At 46.1% G+C, this 20327-nt stretch overlaps 1 protein-coding gene across 1 annotated transcript in view; it reads left to right on the top strand.

Annotated features, from left to right (window-relative positions):
• KALRN (kalirin RhoGEF kinase) overlaps positions 5026 to 20327 on the top strand; it is a 623278-nt gene continuing 607976 nt past the window's right edge. The window contains 1 exon segment of the mRNA XM_021071254.1: positions 5026 to 7563. Coding sequence (XP_020926913.1) covers positions 7497 to 7563 — 67 coding nt within the window. The 5' untranslated portion in view covers positions 5026 to 7496.

Raw genomic sequence — 20327 nt, 5'->3', positions numbered from 1 at the left:
TATATATGTGTGGTGTGTTGTGTGGTGTGTGTGGTATGTTGTGTGGTGTGTGGGGTATGTGTGTGGTGTGGGGATATCCGGGCATCAGGTGAGTCAGATAGTCTGATGTAATAGTGGATTGCTCTGTGGAACACACACAAAACCCCCAACGGAGTATAGGAAAAAAACGTTTAATTCTACATATATGCTAGCTAACAATTAGTATTTCTCAGATGTACACAGTGGGCTCTTTTTTATCTTGTTGAACTTCACATTCATTATTTTCAGCCCCAGTTGTGATTGTCTGGTGCCTGCTTTTCCTGTTTGGAAAAGCTGTTGGAGGAGATGGAGAAGGCGTGGGGGGAAGCGGGGGCAGAATTCTCCACAGTAGGGCTCCCCACAGGCTGCATGTGGCATGAGGTTTCAGCAGTGGTGACTGACAACTTCAATTTTCTTGATTCTAAGGTGGTGAACTGTGGGAATTGAAAGATGGGACAGTTAAGAAAAACCTAACGAAATCTTGGTGGGGTGTGAATGGCCTCCAGACTTGAGGGGCCTCTATGACATTGAGTCATCCCGCCTCCTTTCATGGTGAGGAATTGTCAGTGGAGGTAAGAGGAGGCGCCCCTTACTGGCTGTGAAGGAAACAGGATGCAATGAGGAGCTCTGGGTTGCGAGGCCTCTTGGGTCAGGTTCTAAGGTGTTCTATTTATTGTTTTTTTTTTTTCTTCTTCTTCAAAAAGAACAACTTTGTGATCTAGGTGTTTGGAGAGGGCAATCAACCATGTTCTGGGTAGGAAGTGTGAGGTCAGGGGAGCAAGTGAGGAGGGAGGCAGAGGAGACGCCAGGTCCCTTGAGCTCCTGTCATCAGGCTGCCCAACAGGAAATGCCTAGGAAGCTTAGGGAAGAGAGTTGTGGTCCCTCCTCCCTGCCCCCAATACACCCTCACCCCAGGCCACCCCTGCTATTTATCTAAGGCCTGGACTTCCACTCCCCTTCCTTTATAACAATTGAATAAATTTCCTCGTCATTCTAGAACATGATTTGCACAAATTAAGCTCTTTGACTTAAGAACACACATATGTGTACAAAAATCCTCAAAATGTTAACTTAGCATTCCTGGTGATGGTAAAAACATACCATACTATTTTTTCCCCATTTCCCTTTAAAAAAAATTGATGTATAGTTGACATACAGCACTGTATTAGTTTGAGGTATACAACATGATGATTTGTATATGTTGTGAAATGATCACCATGTAAGTCTAGTTAACATCCATCCTCATACCTAGTCACAGATTCCATTTCCTAGATGACAACTTTGAAGATTTAGTCTTTTAGCAACTTTCAAGTATGTAATACAGTATTATTAAATGTAGTCACCATGCTATACATGACATCCTCAAGACTTTTTTTTTTATATAATGATTTTTATTTTTTTTCCATTATAGCTGGTTTACAGTGTTCTGTCAATTTTCTACTGTACAGCATGGTGACTCAGTTACACATACATGTATACATTCTCTTTTCTCACATTATCATGCTCCATCATAAGTGACTAGACATAGTTCCCAGTGCTACACAGCAGGATTTCATTGCTAATCCATTCCAAAGGCAATAGTTGGCATCTATTAACTCCAAGCTCCCCATCCATCCCACTCCCTCACCCCTCCCCATTGGCAACCACAAGTCCATCAAAAAGTACAAACTTCCCATGATAAAATAAAAAAGTCCCCAAGACTTATTTATTTTTATCATTCTTTTTTTTTTTTTTTTTTTTGGTCTTTTTTTGCCATTTCTTGGGCCGCTCCCGCGGCATATGGAGATTCCCAGGTCTAATTGGAGGTGTAGCTGCCAGCCTATGCCAGAGCCACAGCAACACAACACAGGATCCGAGCCGCTGCAACCTACACCACAGCTCACGGCAACGGTGGATTCTTAACCCACTGAGCAAGACCAGGGATCAAACCTGCAACCTCATGGTTCCTAGTTGAATTTGTTAACCACTGTGCCATGATGGGAACTCCAAGACTTATTTATTTTATCACAGGAAGTTTCTATCTTTTTTTTAAAATCATTTATTTATATATATATTTTTTCTACTGTACCTTTTGACCCACTTCACCCACCCTTCACTGTCTGCCTCTGGCAACCACTGGTCTGTTCTATATGCAAGCTTGATTTTTTGTTCTTTGTTTTCCTTCCTTTGACCTAAAGCAACATCTTTTGCAAAATGTAAATTATTCCTCAAGGATCTAAATATCAAGCTCTCATCATGAAGAACCTTAGAGGAGGAGTTCCTGCTGTGGCTCAGTAGGTTAAGAACCTGGCATAGTGACCATGAGGATGCGAGTTCAATCCCTGGCATCTCTCGGTGGTTTAAGGGTCTGGCATTGCAGCAAGCTGCTGCATAGGTCACAGATGCGACTCAGATCTGGCATTGCTGTGGCTGTGGTGTAGGCTGGCAGCTGCAGCTCTGATTCGACCCCTAACCTGGGAACTTCCATACGCCACAGGTACAGCCATAAAAAAAGAAAGAAAAAAAGAGAAAACTTTAGAGGGGATGAGATTATCATAACACTTTTCACAGGCCCAGGATGGGTGAGCTTTGGAAAGGCAGAGTGGTCGGGGGGAGGTGTCTGGCACTTGGGGCACAGGGTGGGGGTGTGGGGGTGGCATGTTGTGGGTGGAGATTTAGGCAACATGGGGGTTCTAGTGATTGGTGGGGGAGGAATTGATGCTCAGGGGAGGGGTTGGGGAGGGATTGCCTTCCCTCACTTAATGGTTTGGTTTAGAGCCTGGTGTGGTGAAGTGTTGTGTGCTGCCTCTGTGAGCTGGGGCTCCCCCAGCCAAAGGAGGGTTAAAGATCCTGGTGCAGGTTGGAGGTGAACAAGCATGAAAGTGACACAAAAGCCAGGGTGAGGCAGGCTAATTAGCTTCAGCCTTTCCCTCCTGCCGCGCAGCCTGGCCTGGTATTTGAGGTGACATTTAAGCCATTGTACAGATGAATGCTTTCTGGAGCCTGTGGAGGGATGAGGCTGATTCTCGGCCTCCTGGCTGGCGGCCCCTCAGCCCCTGGGCCTTGTGGGCAGGTGGGACTTCCCTCTACCTCCCAGGAGTCTCTCTAGTTCTGGACTTAGGAGCCTCCTCCCTCCTGGACTGTGGAGGTGTGAGAAGTGGGTACACTCTAGAATTCAACCAGAACAGTTCAGTGAGGTAAGCGAGGAAAGCAGGGACAGAAGCAGACAGATCACCGTTTCAGACTCATCTGGGGAACTTGTTAAAAATGCAGTGAGGCCTGGTTATCTGCGTGGAAAACCAACCCTCTGAGGTGATTCTGCCACCCATTAAAGTTTGAGAACCTCTGAGAGAGAGAATGAATGAGCTTAGCCGGAAAAGACCTCTTGGGAGAAGTAGACTTGAATTTCAGTGTGACAGGTGATACCTGTCTTAGGTGCTGGCCTCAGGTGTGGCTCTCAGGGGCCTGTTCACCCTGCGCTCACAGGAGAGACAGGCCATGGCCATCCCTTCCTTGGGTGGTGTCACTTAGAATGTGTTACCCCAGGGCTTTCCTTCACCACTTGGGCGCTAATTGCCAAGGGGACAGAAGTGGTGTGGGAAGTGGCTGTGGATGGTGTCTGCTAGAGTGTGTGATAACATGTTGCAACTGAAGCACAGCTTGCGGGGCAAAATGGCAGCCTGCTGGAGCCCACTTCCTGGGGCACAGCCGCACAGGGATAGTCTTCACTCTACACAGTCTGCACAGACTAGCAACTCTACCGCCTCCTGTGTGGCCTTCCCTGGCCAGACAGCCCTGGGTGTCCGAGAAGCCGGCCGTTGCCACTGCAGCAACAGTGGTCATTGCCCCGGGAGATGAGTGGGAAAGATTTGGGACATGAGTGCTTCTCTCCTCCCTCCGTGCTGTTTGCCTTCTGCTCAATACACTTGTGCTGGGTTTATCTGATCGGGAACACAGTGTTTCCATGTTGGGGCGGGCGGGGAGAGGGAGAAAGAACAGTGCCAAGTAAAAAGAAGGAACAGCGAAGAACAGGGAACACAGCTATGTTGTGACACCGAGTAACCGGTGGTCATCCCGATGGGCATCAGCCCTCTGGAATGAGAGGGCAGGTGCTGACCTGGAGATGCTGCTTGTCCCTGGAGAACAGGTCCAACGGGAATGGCTGTGCCTTCTTTGGCCATGATGAAAGACAGAGCCGCTGCGGGAGTATTAAGAAAAAACGACGACAACAACAGAAACCTAATAAAGCCCCTTCCTGGCCAATATCCCCTCCATTCTAATTGCACTGCATCTAAATGGCAACTCTGACAGTCTCTTGGAACATTTTCTTCAACTTCTGGAGGGGCTGCATTGAAAGTATGGCTTAGGAGGCTCTGTGGGAGTTGAAGAAATGAGCAGCAGTGGGCTGGGGTGCTCCCAGGAGCCCAGCTTGATGGGCTAGAGCCAGTCTTTAGCAAAAGTGCTGGTTGAATGGGTTCATCCTGGGCTGACCTGGTAGCTTATGCTTATGTTCTTAGGCTCACAGTGTGTGTGGGAAATGCTTGCACCCATATTGTTCTTTAACATCTTTATTCCCTTTCTCTTTGAAAATGAGGCTGTGTGGAATGTTTGACGTTTGATCACTAGAAGGAAGGGAACAGGACCAGCTTGCTTCTCCAGGCCCAAGAACTCGATATTGAACTATAGTATTAGCCCCATCAGAGTATTCTAGTCCACACTGGTCCACACAGTCACAGGGATGTTCTTCCTTACACACGGATGCTCTTCCCAAAGCCCATCTTTGTCTAAGTCTCCTGCATGATGGGAGCCATGTGTGCATCCCTCCCAGCTGGGTCAGACAGAACCACCTCTGGCATTCTTTTTTTTTTTTAGGGACACACCCATGGCTGTGGCATATGGAGGTTCCCAGCCTAGGGGTCAAATCATTGCTGTAGCTGCTGGCCTATACCACAGCCATAGGAACACTGGATCCAAGTGGCGTCTGCCACCTACACCACTGTTCATGGCAACGCTGGGTCCTTAACCCACTGAGTGAGCCCAGGGATTGAACCTGCATCCTCATGGATACTAGTCAGATTCGTTTCCCCTGAGCCACGACCGGAACTCCAACCTCTGGCCTTCTTACTTGGAGACACACTCCCTTGGCAGCTGGGAGCCAAGGAAGAAGGTGAAAGGCTGTCACTCAGTAAGAGGCCACTCGAAGGCCCCCTCCTCATCATGTGCTCGTGGCAGGTCAGCACTGCACTGGGGGCCCTGTCCTACTATGAAGGGCTTCGTCTCTCTGTGAGAGATGTCACAATTCCCTAGGGAACAATCCAGAGCCCCAGAAACTCTTCAGTAGGAGACAGATGCTCATGTATCTTCCTCAGCCCAGCCACCTGCTAAATATTTGACCATAGCGAGTTATTTAACCTCTTGGAATCGGGGTTTTCCATTCTGTAGACTAGGGAAAGTGAGTCCCATCCTATAGACCTTGCTGGGCTGTTAAGAGACCCAAGGGAGATGATGGAGTTGCAAGTATTTTGTGAGCTAAAAAGTACTGGCACACCTGAGTGATGGAGCGTGTTATTCATGAAGGAAGGGGGAGGCTAAGGGTCAGTGCACTTCTCTCCCGGAGAGAGGAGGAACGCTTTGCATTCTTGTGTTAGCTGCACGCTGGAGTCTTGTCCATTTAAGGTAATAATAAAATAATACTACCAGAGCCTGCGAGGTAGCTTTTGGGCAGTGTGTCTGCTCACTCCCAATACTGCCCTTTAAGAAGGAAGCATGATGTGGTGGGGGTGCTGGGGCCCAGGCAGGCTGGTGCAGATTATGGCTCTTCTCGCTTTCTCTCTCTCCTTCCCAGCTTCTGCCCAAGGACGTGCCCCCTCCTCAGTCTAAATTCTGTCAGAATCTGCAGTCTTTGTCATTTTGGAAGCCTAAGTCCCCAGGAAGAGCTGACCCTGAGGAGGCCTGTTCCTGCCAGCTGCCCCATGGAGTCCAGGAAGCCTGGGATGCCCAGATTTCTGTTAGGACAGTGAAAAGGCATTGAGGGCATGGCCTGGGCTAAAACAAGAGCAGTAATGAATGTGCATGTGGCGGCTAGGTAATTTTTATGCTTGGAGTCCAAAATTGTTTCAGACCTGGGTTTCACTTCTATGAGCAAGACTTCCAGTCACCTGGGGACACAGCCTCCACATATGGGTGGCCAGTGCCCTGTAAAATGGGCTCCCTGTCATCCTTCTATGGGCCTTACTCAGTGCCAGGGACTGAGGCCCTTGTAGTCCACTCCTCTTCCTGACTTCAAAATGAAACCATGTGGTGTGCACAGACCCACTTGCCTGTCCACTCATTCAGTCAGTAAATATTCAAGTGCTTGCAAAGTTCAAGGTACTTCAGGGGATGCAACAATGATCACAGAGCAGCTCCCGTCTTCATGGAGTCCATGGTCAGTAAGGGAGCAGAGTCCTGTACAGGAGAGAGGAAAGTGCAATGCAGAGGGTGGGGGAACCAAGGACGGCTGTCTGGTTCTGTAGCTTTTGAGCTACATGTTGGAAAAACCAGGAGGACTTGGCCATGATGAAGTGGGTGAGTAGTAGGGTAGACATGCTATAGGCAGGAAGAGCAGGAGCAAAGGTACAGGGTTAGGAAAGCATGCACCGTTAGGGTGCATGGAGCTGAGAATCTGGTGGCAGGAAGAGGGGCTGGAGGGGAAGGGGAGCGAGCACTTGAGCACGTGTTAAAGTGCTGGACCACAAATGGAAGGTTCTTCCTTTCCCTGGGGCCTCACAGGAGCTCAAAGAGGCAAAGGTTGTTCTCTCCCTTTGCAAAGGAGGACGTTGGGGCTTAGCAAGTTGAAATGAGTTGATCAAGGCTGGACTGTTAAGTGGTAGTAGGATTTGGGTCCTTGACCGTGGGACTCAAGAACCCATACGGTCTCCACTGTAACAGAGGATCCACGAAAAGAGATGGGATCTGTGGCCTTTTTCTGGCCATGTGAGTCCAGCGGCCTTGGGAAGGGGGTGCCTATGGTCCTTGTGGAATAAGGCAATGAGGCTCTAACTCTTCTGGGCTGGCTGAACTCCTGGCTTCTCACCCCTGCCCTGTTAGGGGGGCTGGGAGACCAGTGAAGCCAGGATAGCGGGAGATCCTGGAATGACATTCAAGATGTGGCCTCAACTGTGGGTTTTCACCCCCAGGACCACCTGTCCCCTGCCTTCTTTGTGAAAGTGCTCCCTGGTTGCCCTCCCCTGCTTCTCTGACCTCCCCTTGGGCCCATGCAGGCTCGGTCTGCACAAGGCGGCAGTGTTCTGCACTTGTTCCTTTGTTGCCGTGAAACGGGCTCCCGGCACCGTCAGCCTCTGTGTGGGAGGACTGGTGGCTGTCTTCACAGGCAGGCATTTGCTTAGAGCAGGCTGCGTGCGAGCCCAGCGTCAAGTAATTCCGGCCTCCTCGAGTCGGCGGTGGTGGGACAAGGCTCTGCTGAGGGGACTGGCTGTGAAGGATGAGTTCAGGGTGGGATGACGGACCGCTTCTGGGACCAGTGGTATCTTTGGTATCTCCGCTTGCTTCGGCTGCTGGATCGAGGTATTCCTGGGGGAGTGAGGGAGAATATGAGTGTGTATATGAGTGTGTATGAGTGTGTGTGTGAGAGAGAGAGAGAGAGACAGAGGGACATGCACACACGGACATGGAGAGAGAGAAAAAGAGACACACAAATACGGCAGAGGAGGGAGCAGAGAGCAAGGAGAGAGGAGAGGGAATGAAATAGGCCAATAACCAACCCATGGAAAGTCAAAAAAGACTGTTTTTCTGGGGACATTCGTGACCCAGCTGGGACTCGGGAGAGCACTGGGCCATTTGGGGAGCATCTGTAGCTCAGGTCTCATTTCCTGTTGGGCTGATCATCAAGCTTAGCACTGGAGTCAAAGATGAGTTAAGCCCTGTCTTGCAGGGCTCTAGATGGAACAGTGAGCAGTGCGGCAAGGAGAATGGTCCCTGAGCCAGTAGCTGGGGGCACACAGACACAGGCTCACATCTTAGCCCTTCCACCACCAGCTCTGTGACCCTAGGCTGATTTATGTGACCTTTCCGAGCTCACTTCCCCATCTGCAAAATGGGCCTGGTGAGAGCTGTCTGCTGGGGTTGTTGTGGAATTCTTATATACTTCCTACCTGTAGAACCCACAACAGAATGTCTGGTGCATAGTAGGTGCTCTGTAAGTGTTCATTTCCTTCTTACGGTGCCCCTCAGCATGTGGCGCTCAAGTGCCCCTCTGGAGGGCAGCTGCCTTTGTGGGTCATCTGTAGGTAGAGCCAGTTCAGAATTTGCCATCTGGAAAGGAAAGGGAAAGTCTGTTTTATTCCTCAGGTAATCTGACCTTAATACATTTTACCATCAAATATTCATGAGATTTAAATCTTCTGTTACTGTGGTGCAAATCCAGACATTCCATTGTAAGGAAAAGCTACTCTTAACTTGGTTGAGTAATTGATTTTATTTGATTTAATTATTTTTTTACAATGTTGAATGTTATTTTTAAAAGCTCCGGCTCCTTTAAGAGGCTTTGGCAAGAACGAGATCAAACCCCTGATGGAAAAGGTGGCCCCAGGGAAGTGCTGCCCCACAGCCCAAGATGTGCTCATCTTCACAGGCAGCAGGCTTAGGTGTGCCAGGTGGTCAGTACCAGGTGGAAGCAGAGAGCTGCACATAGCAGGTGAACCAGGGCTGTTATCAGGAGAAATCAAAGATGGAGGAAGCCAATCCAGTACCCTGGGAAAGCAGTCTTTCACTAGCAGTGAGAAGCAGACCAGTGGGAGCCCAGACTTGAGATGAGATGAGAGTGTTAGGAAGAGAGCCAGAGCTTGTTACTGGTGGAGATCAAAGACCCGGGGAAGCAGGAGGAGACCACAGGTGTGAATCCCCCTTATCTGTGTGACCTTAGGCAAGTTACTAACCTCTCTGTGCCTCCTGCATTGTAAAACAGAATGATAATGACAGCAATAGCACCAACTCAGAGGGTTGCTGTAGGGTTAAATGAAAAACTGCAAGTGGAATAACTTTTCCCAGTGCTCTGCGTGAAGAAAGTGCCCCTTAAATGCTGGTTTTCATTACCAAGACAGTTAATTCTCACTGTCTTATAGACATCTTAGGAAAGACAGGAACAGTGGTAGATAATAACCAAGAGTTGAGAAAACTCCAGCTAAGTGTTGTTAGAGGCTTAGAGCTAATTTATACTTACATAAATTAAAACAAGATTCAACTAACAGATGATGCTAATTATAAAAGAACTAGATGTTAATTCTAAGCTATATTAATAATACTTTGGTTTTATTTTGAAGAAAATGCTTGAATCCATGAGTTTCAAACTTAAGTTCGAGTTTTTGCTTCTTTACTTTCTAAACGCCGTTGAATAAATGATTTACCCTCACATTGCTCTCAGTTTGTTAATCTAAAAAATGGGAATGTTAATAAAAACCAATACTTACAGAATTTGGGGGAAATTTATTGTGTTAGTGCATGTAAAAGGGCCAGGCCTTCTTAGAAATGTCCAGTTAACGAATTTATAGCTTGATGGATTAACCTGTTGTCTTGGATAGCAAACACAGGTTGCCAGAATTGTCTGTTTTTCCGTGCATGTTTTGTCAACATGTGTAGCTCTAATTGGAAAGTTTATGGTCTTTCCTAAACAGTGCCTCTAAGATTTTTCTTTAATGTGAGGCTTTAGCAGCTTCTGTGTCCGGCACCTTATCTCCAGGTTTTGAGGGTTGGGTGTTGATGATGTTACCCAGTTTCAGTTAATGGGTTTGGCAGTATTACACATGCTGCATGTCCACATCCATGTTCAAGCAGAATTTTTGCAGATAGCAACTTCCCTCTGGCAATGAACGTCAGCTCCTTTCTGTAGACAACGATGAGCTTTAACATGGCATGCCAGGCTGAGCTAGCTCTGGGAAATGCTCAATAAATATTTGTTCAATGAATGGATGAATGATGAACCTGTCCTTCCGGGCAGTGAGCGAAATTCTCTTGGTTCTCTCTTTAGTGTAACAGAGTTTAGCTCCCTTCATCTCTTTTAGGATTTTATGTCATTTCACCCTTATCACTGTCATGCCTCATGTCATCTTAAAAGTAACAGGCCTCGAGAAAGTGAGGAGGGAATAAGCAGTGAGAACGGGAAATGATGAGTTTAGCCCAGGAAATTGAAATAACCAACAAGCTGTGTGCCCGCCTGAGTCATTCTCTTGGCTGTGACTGGGGGATAAATAGATGTGTGATTTGACACCCCTAGGAAAAAGGGGAGCATTGGAACACACCATGGAGCGGAAGTAAACTTTACGAAGCAGTGGCAGTGTGTGCTCGGCAACTGCATATGAATCTTTTCTCTCCCCCATCTCTATTCATTAAGGATAGGGATTTAAGAAAATAGAAGGGTTTGTATTCTAGGGCTTACCTAACTGTATGTGAGGATTTATGAGGTAATGAACTGCCAGGTTGCTCAGACACGATTATTTTGATGATTTCTTTCATTAATAGCGGATGCTGTTTTTAACGGTGTTTGTTCTTGGGCGTTTGTCAACTTTGCCGATTGTGTTCTTTGCTTTCAGACGGTGACTAAGGAGATGGTTCCTACCGTGGGGACTGTCCATCGAAAGAAAGGTGCTTGTGCAGAAATGAAACATGAATGTGTATCTAAGAGAAGAGAGATAACATTGCATTTTGTTGAGTTTTGGTGTATCCATGGCAAGTGAGGTGGGGGTTTACATTTCTTGTTTCCATCTAATTGTTTTTGGTAGTGAAAGGGGAAGAGCGAAAAGGCTGACATTCTTTATTCATAGAGCATCAGGCCATGTTTCCTAGGGTGTGGGGACAACTAAGCACTGGTAGAACATGAAATGATTACAGGCAATTTACAGGTGTCCCTGGAGGTTTTCTTGCTGGTCACTGTCTGGAGGACAGCTTGTTTATTCAGTGTCTGCTTCTGCTGTGCTGTCCACTCCCTTTCCCCACCCGTCCAGCACAGACCCTCCTTAGCCCCACCCATCCCTTAGATCTCCCCTCATTCCCACCTCGAGGCTCCCTTTTTACCTTTCCACCAGCCCTACCTGGGACTCACACTCTGCCCGGCCTTCATCTCTGGCCCCAGATGTCTGCCTCCTCCAGCCCCGTGGTCCTTCTGTCCACTCTCTCTGTTCCTCAAGGTGCAGCCATGTACCACCTATAACCCCATTCCCTAGCACTCCTCTATGATTTTCTAACCCATTGCCAAGGTGCCAAGGCATCATCCCTTCTCAGTGCTGTGCCCAACTTAGCCCCATAGATCTTGGGTCTTCTGCCCTGGGCCTGCCCGTCCCTGGTTCTAACTTCAAACACTTTTCCTCTTCAGAGCCACTGTCTTTTTTGCTCTTACTCCTGCCCTTTTATGTCATCTTGCCATTACCCCTAATCTACTAGTTTCTTTTACAAATTTAAGTAAAAGATGGAGTCAATTTAAAATGATATCAAGGGTTGGAGTTCCCGTCATGGCGCAGTGGTTAACGAATCCGACTAGGAACCATGAGGTTGCGGGTTCGATCCCTGCCCTTGCTCAGTGGGTTAAGGATCCGGCATTGTCGTGAGCTGTGGTGTAGGTTGCAGACGCGGCTCGGATCCTGAGTTGCTGTGGCTCTGGCGTAGGCTGGTGGCTACAGCTCCAATTCGACCCCTAGCCTGGGAACCTCCATATGCCGCAGGAGCGGCCCAAGAAATAGCAACAACAACAACAACAACAACAAAAGACAAAAAAAAAAAAAATGATATCAAGGAAATAACTGTAGGAGGTATGTGGATATGGTGAAATGGTGACAGGAGTACAAAAATGACTGATGTGTGGAAAACTTAAGTGATCTGTTGAATTTATGTCATAGGCTGCTCATTTCTCCTTGGTGCTTCATCTGCATTCCTGTAGCTACCACAAAGTGTTTTGGATTCTGGGCCAGAAAACCAACTGGTTCTCATTCCTGGATATATGCTAGAACCATCTGGGAGCTCTTGGAAAGCACGATGTCCATTTCCTCCCTTTCCACCTCCTTGCCCCCCGTCCCCAGCCAACTAAATTCAAGTCCCTGGAAAGGGGGCTGGATATGGGCATGTTTTAGGAGCTCTGCAGGTGATTCGAATGACAGCCGTGGTTGAGAACTGTCATTGTCATGCTTCCATATGGATGCCAGAGAGTAAAGGCAAAAAATGACTCTTCAGCAAAATAACAAAATAAATGAGAAAACCAGTCACTCTATGAGAGTAGTAAACATAGGAATGTACTAAGGAACAAAATTTAAAGGAACCCAATCCTTTGGATGTAAATTCATGCAAGTTTCTTCAGGAGCACACTAACATCTCTATTCTATCACTGCCTACCTAAATCTTGACTTTCCTTCATATTCCCAGGGAAAAAATTTACCTGTGCCTCAGGATGTTGTCTTTTTCTAGCTCACCTTGGGTTTATGGCTCTCTGTTCTGGCTGCCTAGGGCTCTGGAGATTGGGATGGTGGTTTGTCACTGCTGATGTCAAAAACCTTTTCTTACTTGTTTTGTGTAAGTCCAGAAAGTGTTCTAACTCTGCCCATATTCATCTAGAATTGGAGAAAGAAAAATCCCTTTCTCCCTTCTGGATGGTTGGGTAGTGAGGACAATAGCTTTGCTCACACCTTCATGGTTTTGGGCTCTTCTTTGGGCAGGAATCTACTTGACTTTCTTACTAAAGCTCACCTCTCCCTGTGTGGCCATTCTCTGTTGCCACAGCCTTCAAGTCTCCCAAATATTCTGTGCAAGCATTGACTCTGTTCAGGTGCAGTGCAGCACAAGAAGCAGCTGGCCCTCATGGCTGTGGCCCTTGTGGCACCCTGATTTTTGGTCTAACCCTTCCTGTGCCTGCAGCCCACTTCCTGGCCCCTGGATTCCCATTACTGGCAGATGCCCTGACTTTGACCTGCTTGCTGCTCAAGTGTCTGCCCAGCTCTGTCCATTGTCTGGGTCACGAGTTGGGGGTCTCTGCTTTGTCCATTCCTGACCTGCCAGGGACAGGAATGGCAGGATACCCACCTTGTTTTGGCTGGTCCTGTTCTTATTACCTGTTGCATGTATGTGCCCAGCATGATGGGTAACTTCTTTGTGTCAGCTTTTGTGACTTGTCCCTCCCTTTCTATGGTTGGTAGGGAAAAAGGAAATCACAGCATGTATATGAAAACACATAGGCTGTTCTCCTATGCTGGGAAGTTTCTAATTAGAGGAGGTTAGGTTGTAATCAGTTTCTTATTTGAGAAGAATATTCATACAATACATAAAGGAGTTACTTTAACTTGGTTTTTAAATTACAAATGGATATCTCATATTCCAGTTGGCTTTTGGCACAAGGCCACTTTCCTAAATGCACTAGGCCTCTTGTTTGAGAAATAATTTGAACACAGGTACCCCTTGAAACACCATCACAGGACAGTTCCCCATTGCTCCATACCAGAACCTCCCCAGAAACCTTCATGTTTTCCTGTGCTTCCACTTGAAGTGCCCGAACCTTCCCCTTCTTACAGTTAATTCACATCCTTCCTCTTCCAAGACATATAACCTTCATGTCCCCTAATGAATCATGCCTGATTCTGTTCAGAGACATGTGGGCACTTGAGGTGCAAGGCTGGTGTTGTGTGATTCAGGATGTGCTTCTGTGGGTGGTAATAGGACACATCTCCTAGGATGGTTGTGAGCCTTCAAGAAGTTAATATGTGTAGCCAGTGCCTGGTACGAGTAAATGTTCTGTCCTCCAGATTTCTGTTGCTTTTAGGAGCTTACCTTCTCTTCCACTGAGAGTAGAGCTTCCCTGAGGGCAGGTCCTTGCCCTACCATCCCTTTGTATTCTCACCCAGATAGCCAGATACATCAAGGTTGTTTTCTACTAGGAAACCCAATAAATAAGGTGAATAGAGTATCTGAACTCTCCAGGGAATTCAGAAAGGTGCTGATTATCCTGGAATTGTTAAAGGAAGGAAAAGAGGACTGTAATGAGTTGACGGTTCCACTGTCTTATCCCCCTTGGTCCTCACTATATCTTCCTGTGAGAAGTTACTTTAGTTCCCTTTTTACAGATAGGAAATAGGCTTGCAGAGGTTAAAGACTTCACTAAAGCCCTGAGCTGTTAAGAATCATATGTAGTGGAATATTACTCAGCCATAACAAAGAATGGAATATGGATGGCCCTAGTGATTATCATACTAAGTGAAAGTTAGGCAATGAAAGACAAGCAGCATATGATATCACTTATATGTAGAATATTTTTAAAAGGATGCAAATGAACTTATTTGCAGAACAGAAACAGACTCACAGACTGAAAAACTATGGTTACCAAAGGGAACAGGTTGGGGGTGGGGAGGGATGGACTGGGGGTTTGGCATTGGCATATGCACACCGAGGTATATGAAGTGATTGGCCAGCAGGGACCTGCTAGGTAGCACAGAGAACTCTACCCAATATTCTGTGATAATCTATATGGGAAAAGAATCTGAAAGAGGATGGATATGTTTGTATGTAAAACCGAATCACTTTGTTGTACAACAGAAATGACCACAACATTGTAAATCAACTGTACTTCAATAAAAATTTTAAAAATGGAAAAAAAGGAAGAATCAAACCCCAGAACCCCTGACTGTCTCCTGGGGTGAGTTCTTTCCTCTACCTGCTCTTGAACAGGTGGGGGATCCCCATCTTTCTCTCTCTGGCACACGTGTTAAGCCAGGGTGTCTGCCCACCTTCCCTGTCAGCAGAGAGTAGAATATATCACCGGGGTGTCGTGTCTGTGATGTGAGATCACTAGACAAGGTCTATCTAGGCCAAGTCCTGGGGGAAGGACACTGATAGCTGTGCTGTGAGGTCCTGGTGTGGTGTTTCTATCCAGGCGGGTGGAGGTAACTGTGATGTGAGAACAGTAAAGCTGTACTTCCCTGTGCTTGGCATGGTCTCCCAGCCCCTGTTCTTCTGTTGCAGCATTTTCAGTGATTGCAGAGTCAACAGGCAGTGGGGCACCTGTTGTCCCTGGATGGTCAGAAAGCCAGCTGTGGATTCCCAATGTAGGTGATGGGTTTGCTCTTTACCTGGATGGAGGTGACTTGTTACCAAAGAAATTGTCAAAGCAATCAACAGATTTTTATTATTAATGGCAGTAGTATTAGTGTCTACTAAGGGCCCTAGCTATAGCAGGGCATGTTTAGGAACAGGAAGTAGGACTCTTGCCCTCAGGGAACTTACAGTTCAGACTCCTGAAAGATTAAAAACCAGAGGTAACCTCTCTGAGTTTCTGTTGGCTCTTCTATCAGATGATGGATTACTTATAAGAAGGATCCCTTCTAGGTGCAATGTTCCATGGTTCTGTGTGGACAATACCTATGATACCTACAGGTTCAACCTATTAGGTTGAATTGCTAAATGAGTGCTATGAAGTCACAAGAGGGAGAAATATTTGGGTGTGAGGGAAAGAGGACATATTCACTCCTTAAATAAGTGTCTTCTCAGGATCTGCTATGCGCTGTGTCCTATTCATGGCTCTAGGAAGGCAGTGCTGAAGAAGACAGTGTTCTTGTCTTCATGAAGCTTTAGGATTTAGCGAGGGAAATAGACAGTAACAGACAACACAGTAAATAATACAGTGGCAGGTAGATTAAAAAGGGGAGAATGGACTTAAGCTTTAATAGTCCTTAATGATGAGGATGCAAGTTGGAGAACTTCTGTTCTGTGGGGTAAGAGTTAAGTTTGGAGAGATAGGTTGGGGCCACCTTGTGAAGATTTTTGCTTGCAGACCAGGTTAAAGACAAATAATGGCACAGCAGTAGCATTTACCTTTTTTGAAATGCACTGAACAGTTTCCATGTTCCTGGTGGTAGACCAAATGCTGGGAATACAAAAAAGCATAACATGGTATATAACACGGCGGCATGACAAAATGCCCACTTCCTTCATGTGATTGGAGTGTGCCTGTGTTTCTAGAGAGTTAGGGTAGGAGATGAATGATTTTGTGTCATCTGGCCCAAAGTGATAGTGAAATTGATATTAGTTCAGGGGACAGTATAGGGGGAAATGTGACTAGAGTAGATTGATCTTAGAAAGTGTGGACTTGGGCAAACTCCATCCAGGGGATGAGAAGAGGATTCCTAAGGGTAGGGAGAGAGCTAGGATATAATTCATTTATGGAAGTAGAGGAAAACGGACAGTTAGTGGTCCCAGTCTGCAGGGAGATGGGGGCAATGTGAGGAGTTTGGTGACAGAAGGCATTGGTGACTACTTACAGCATTGTTTCAGCAGCCTCCCTGAGGAAAACCAGATTGCGGTGGGAGGAGGTGGTGAAGATGAGGCAGCATCAAGCACATATTGTTTGTTTGAGAAATATGTCAGAAAATGCAAAGTAAAAATAGAATGGTGGTTGGTGGGACATTGGGGTCAAGTGATGGTTTTGATTAAAGAAAAGGGGGGCTTGAATGTGTTTGAGTTGGGGGGAAGGGCCAATGACAGAGAGAAGTTTGAAAATGATGAACAGAAATGGAGTTATTAATCCATTCAAGAAATAGTCATTGAACACCAGCAGTCTTCCAGGCACCGTGTTATGTGCTGGGGATACAGCATGAATAAGGCATGAAGTCTTCATGAAGTTTACATGTTGATGAGTGATGCAGACCATACAAGAGTGAAGCAACAGTTTAGAATTTAGAAGAGCTTTTGATAAGTGCTGTAAAGCGCAGCAGTGACCTGGAGGAGGTAGGAACGGGTTGACTGAAGCATGCAGATAGAAGTGGAAGACTGGAGGAGGGAGAATGCTTCCTCTGCTGGAAGGAAGGAAGAAGGGGGTGCTTACAGAGCTATTTTTAAGTAGGAAAAGGGAAAAATGAGGAAATGCCGTTGAGATGGCCTTGGTATTCTTAGCAAAAGAGTAGGCAATGTCATGGGCTGAGACTAGAGAGGTGGGGAGTTCAAGACTTAGGCTGGGTTCTTAACTGCTTCATTCAAGCCTCCAACAGTGCTCTGTGTAGGGGGTGTTATTCACACTGTATAGGTGAGATAGCTGAGGGGATTCAACTAGAAGGTAAAAGGGCAAGGAATGGGTCTATCCCCTGGATACTCAGCCATTGAATAACTCTGAGAGGATTGCTAATAAGCCTGTCAGCGCCATTAAGAGATCAGCCCCAGCTCCCTCCCATTATGTGAAACTCTATACTGGGCCCTGCAGGAGACTCTTGGAGAAGAGATGACACTTAAGCAAGGAATGTGTTAAAAACAAGCCATCTTAGTACTTGCTACTAAGTGCACTGTCCTTGTATTTGGATTTTTAAAGATTTGGGGAGAGCAAGGGAAAAGGGCATTCAGGGTGAGAGAAGATGCAGTGCAAACACTCCACTGATTCAGAGGAAAGGTGTAATCAGAGAAGGCTGGCGCTTTATCAGATAAAAAGTGAATTCACTGGTTCAAGAGATGGCATTGGGTCAAAAAAGATTAGTGGTGAGTAAGAAGAGGTTTTTATTTCTCATTCTCTTTGCCTCCATAATTTTACCCCAGCAAAAGAAAAAAGAGACAGAGTTGGAAGAGATCTCTTATTTAAGAGATGAGGAAACTGAGCCCAAAGAGATGATTTCACTCCCTAGAGTCATACGGTTAGTTGTTGGCTGAGCCTACTTTTTTTTTTTTTCTTTACCTTTTTTAGGGCCACTCCCATGGCATGTGGAGGTTCCCAGGCTAGGGGTCTAATCGAAGCTGTAGCCACCAGCCTACTCCAGAGCCACAGCAATGTGGGATCCGAGCCGCAACTGCAGCCTACACCACAGATCATGGCAACGCCAGATTCTTAACCCACTGAGCAAGGCCAGGAATCGAGCCTACAACCTCATGGTTCCTAGTCCGATTCATTAACCACTGCGCCACGACGGGAACTCCTGAGCCTACTTTTGAAGCAAGGATGCAAAAACTCCTCGCAAGGCCTCTTTTCATTATATTCCCCGTGTTTTCAACTCTTTCTGTCCCTTTTAACAAGCTAAGCGGCACTGATAGAGTCATTGTATGTGGAAGAATGGGCACATTCAGGGGCAAATTCAGGGGTTTGAGGATTGTCTAGTTTGGATTTGGCTTTTTAAGCTTCTAGGAAAAATTTCTAAGAAGCCCCCAAAGCAGGATTGTATTTCTTTTTTTATCCTCCCTTGTTATTATCATGAAAAAATAATTTTCTACTCAGAGTTGGAAGTGGCACCTCCTGGCTCTCCCGGTTTACTGCAGAACCATGCTCCAAAGAACCCAGCCCAGAGCAAAAGCAGAGGACTGTCTTCCTTATAAACCCAGGCTAGAAGGAAGAACTGGCATGGGGCTTTTCATCTACATTTATGCCAAATGAAATCTCTTAGATGGGATAATGAGCTCCATATTTTATAGGCTATTTTAAGCCTGTCTCAAAATAAAGTACAGGGCTAGGGGTGGAGGAAGGACGTAAGTCTTGGAGACAAAATGCCATGGCTTACTCATCAGTGTTTTCATTTTAATGATTCCAACCCCAGAACAAGTCCCTCAGTGACACTGTAATGGAAACCACATTTTTTTTTCCTTGCTGGAAGTTTCAGGATGAATATAGCCAAATGCTTCAAGGCACAATTAAGGTTACAAACTCCTATCCCCAATAATACACAGACCTTTCACCCCGGGGAGCTCAGCTACAGACAATGTGGTTGGATCGTAGTTGAAATTATAGAGACATTTCTTCTGCCAGTCTCTGGCTCACCACAGCTTCTTTTCTGGGCCTTCCCCTCTCCCCATCCCACCTCCCTCTCCTTCCTCTTAACCGCTGCCTCATCCCTGGGAAGAAGTAAACCAATGCATAAATACGTAAGAACCCCAGTTTCGACCATTTCCCTGCCACATGGAGAGAATCTCAGACCAATGCTGCTGTGTCTGCAGGAGGCTGAACAGGGCTGGCAGAAGCAGGACACATGTGGCAGCCTAGTTAGCCTGCCAGTAGGTGTGGGAGGAGGTGGGGAATTTTCTGCACATTACAGGCTGGAAAATCCATCTCATAGGAAGGTCTTGAAGACCTAAGAGAATAAGGTGGCCCTTTCTCCTGTGTTTGGACATGATGGGTTGAAAGCTCTCTCAGTTTGCATCTCCTTTGCCTTGACAAGCTTTCTGAAACTACACAGATCAAAGTTAAGAAGCCTGGCACAGCCAGCTGGATGATGTTGGCTTATTTTTTCCCCTCCTCACCGTATCTTGAACACCTGGAATATATAAGATAGTGGGAACCCTTAGTGCATGTATATTAACTTTTTCTCTGGCCAGTTTCGGCCCCATCTTATCCATGTAGGGAAGGCTCTGGTTAGCACAAGGAACAAAGGAACAACTAGGACATTTGCCCCCTGACTGCCTTGGGCCCATACTCTGCCCTGATAGTGGTGATTCTGGGATTGACTATAATGAGACTCAACAAGGAACTCTGCTTGTCTCCTTGGAGGTCAGATCACAGCTCATTTCTCTTCTCACTACCCCATCACCAAAGGGCAAATAGCCATGTTCATAATATCACTTTTGGAAGATGTATTAATGTAAGTACATTCTCCGTTTATCTGTCTAACAGATATCAAATACCTCTCTGAGCCTCAGCTTCCTCATTTGAAGAATTAGGGTAATATCTATCTGTGTTAGTACTAAGGGCCATTCATTAAGTACTTACAGCTCTACACCTTCCAGGCACATGGTAAGATTTGTACTTCCCTAATCCTTTGTCTGTGTGATTTGCTTTGGCCAATGAAATGTGAGCAGAATCAGGTGTTTCATTGCCATATGGAAGCTTTAAACGTAAACTACTATTTACTTTATTCTCCCACTGTTTCATTGATTGTAGGAGCTATGTTGGGTTTTAAAGCCATCAGCCTGGGACCCTGAATGACTATGAGCATAGCCCTCTGCTAAATCATTTCGAAGATGTAGTATGAGCAAGAAATAATCCTTTTTTTCTGTAAAGCTACTTAGATTTCGAGGTGGTTTGTATCTATAGTCTACCATGCCTGTACTGATTGATATGTACTACTTTATAAGGCTTTGTTTGGAATAACACAAAATTGAAATCTATATGTAGTCCATGTGATATAGTAAGCATTCAATAAATGGTGGATACTTTATTCCGACTATGAATATCATTTGGGATGCTTTTGACTGCAGGTGACTGAATCCAAACTCAGAATGGCTTAAACAATAAATAATTCTCCTCCTCTTCTTTTCTTACTTCTTTTTGTGCTTCTTACAAGTTGGGCCATTAAATCAGAGGCTCAATGTCATAATCAGATTCTCTCTTATTTACTCTGCTT

Source organism: Sus scrofa, chromosome 13 (assembly GCF_000003025.6).
Source record: "Sus scrofa isolate TJ Tabasco breed Duroc chromosome 13, Sscrofa11.1, whole genome shotgun sequence".
Lineage (NCBI taxonomy): Eukaryota > Metazoa > Chordata > Mammalia > Artiodactyla > Suidae > Sus > Sus scrofa.
The sequence above is the reverse complement of the archived record's forward strand: the minus strand, read 5'-3'. Positions and strand labels throughout refer to the sequence as shown.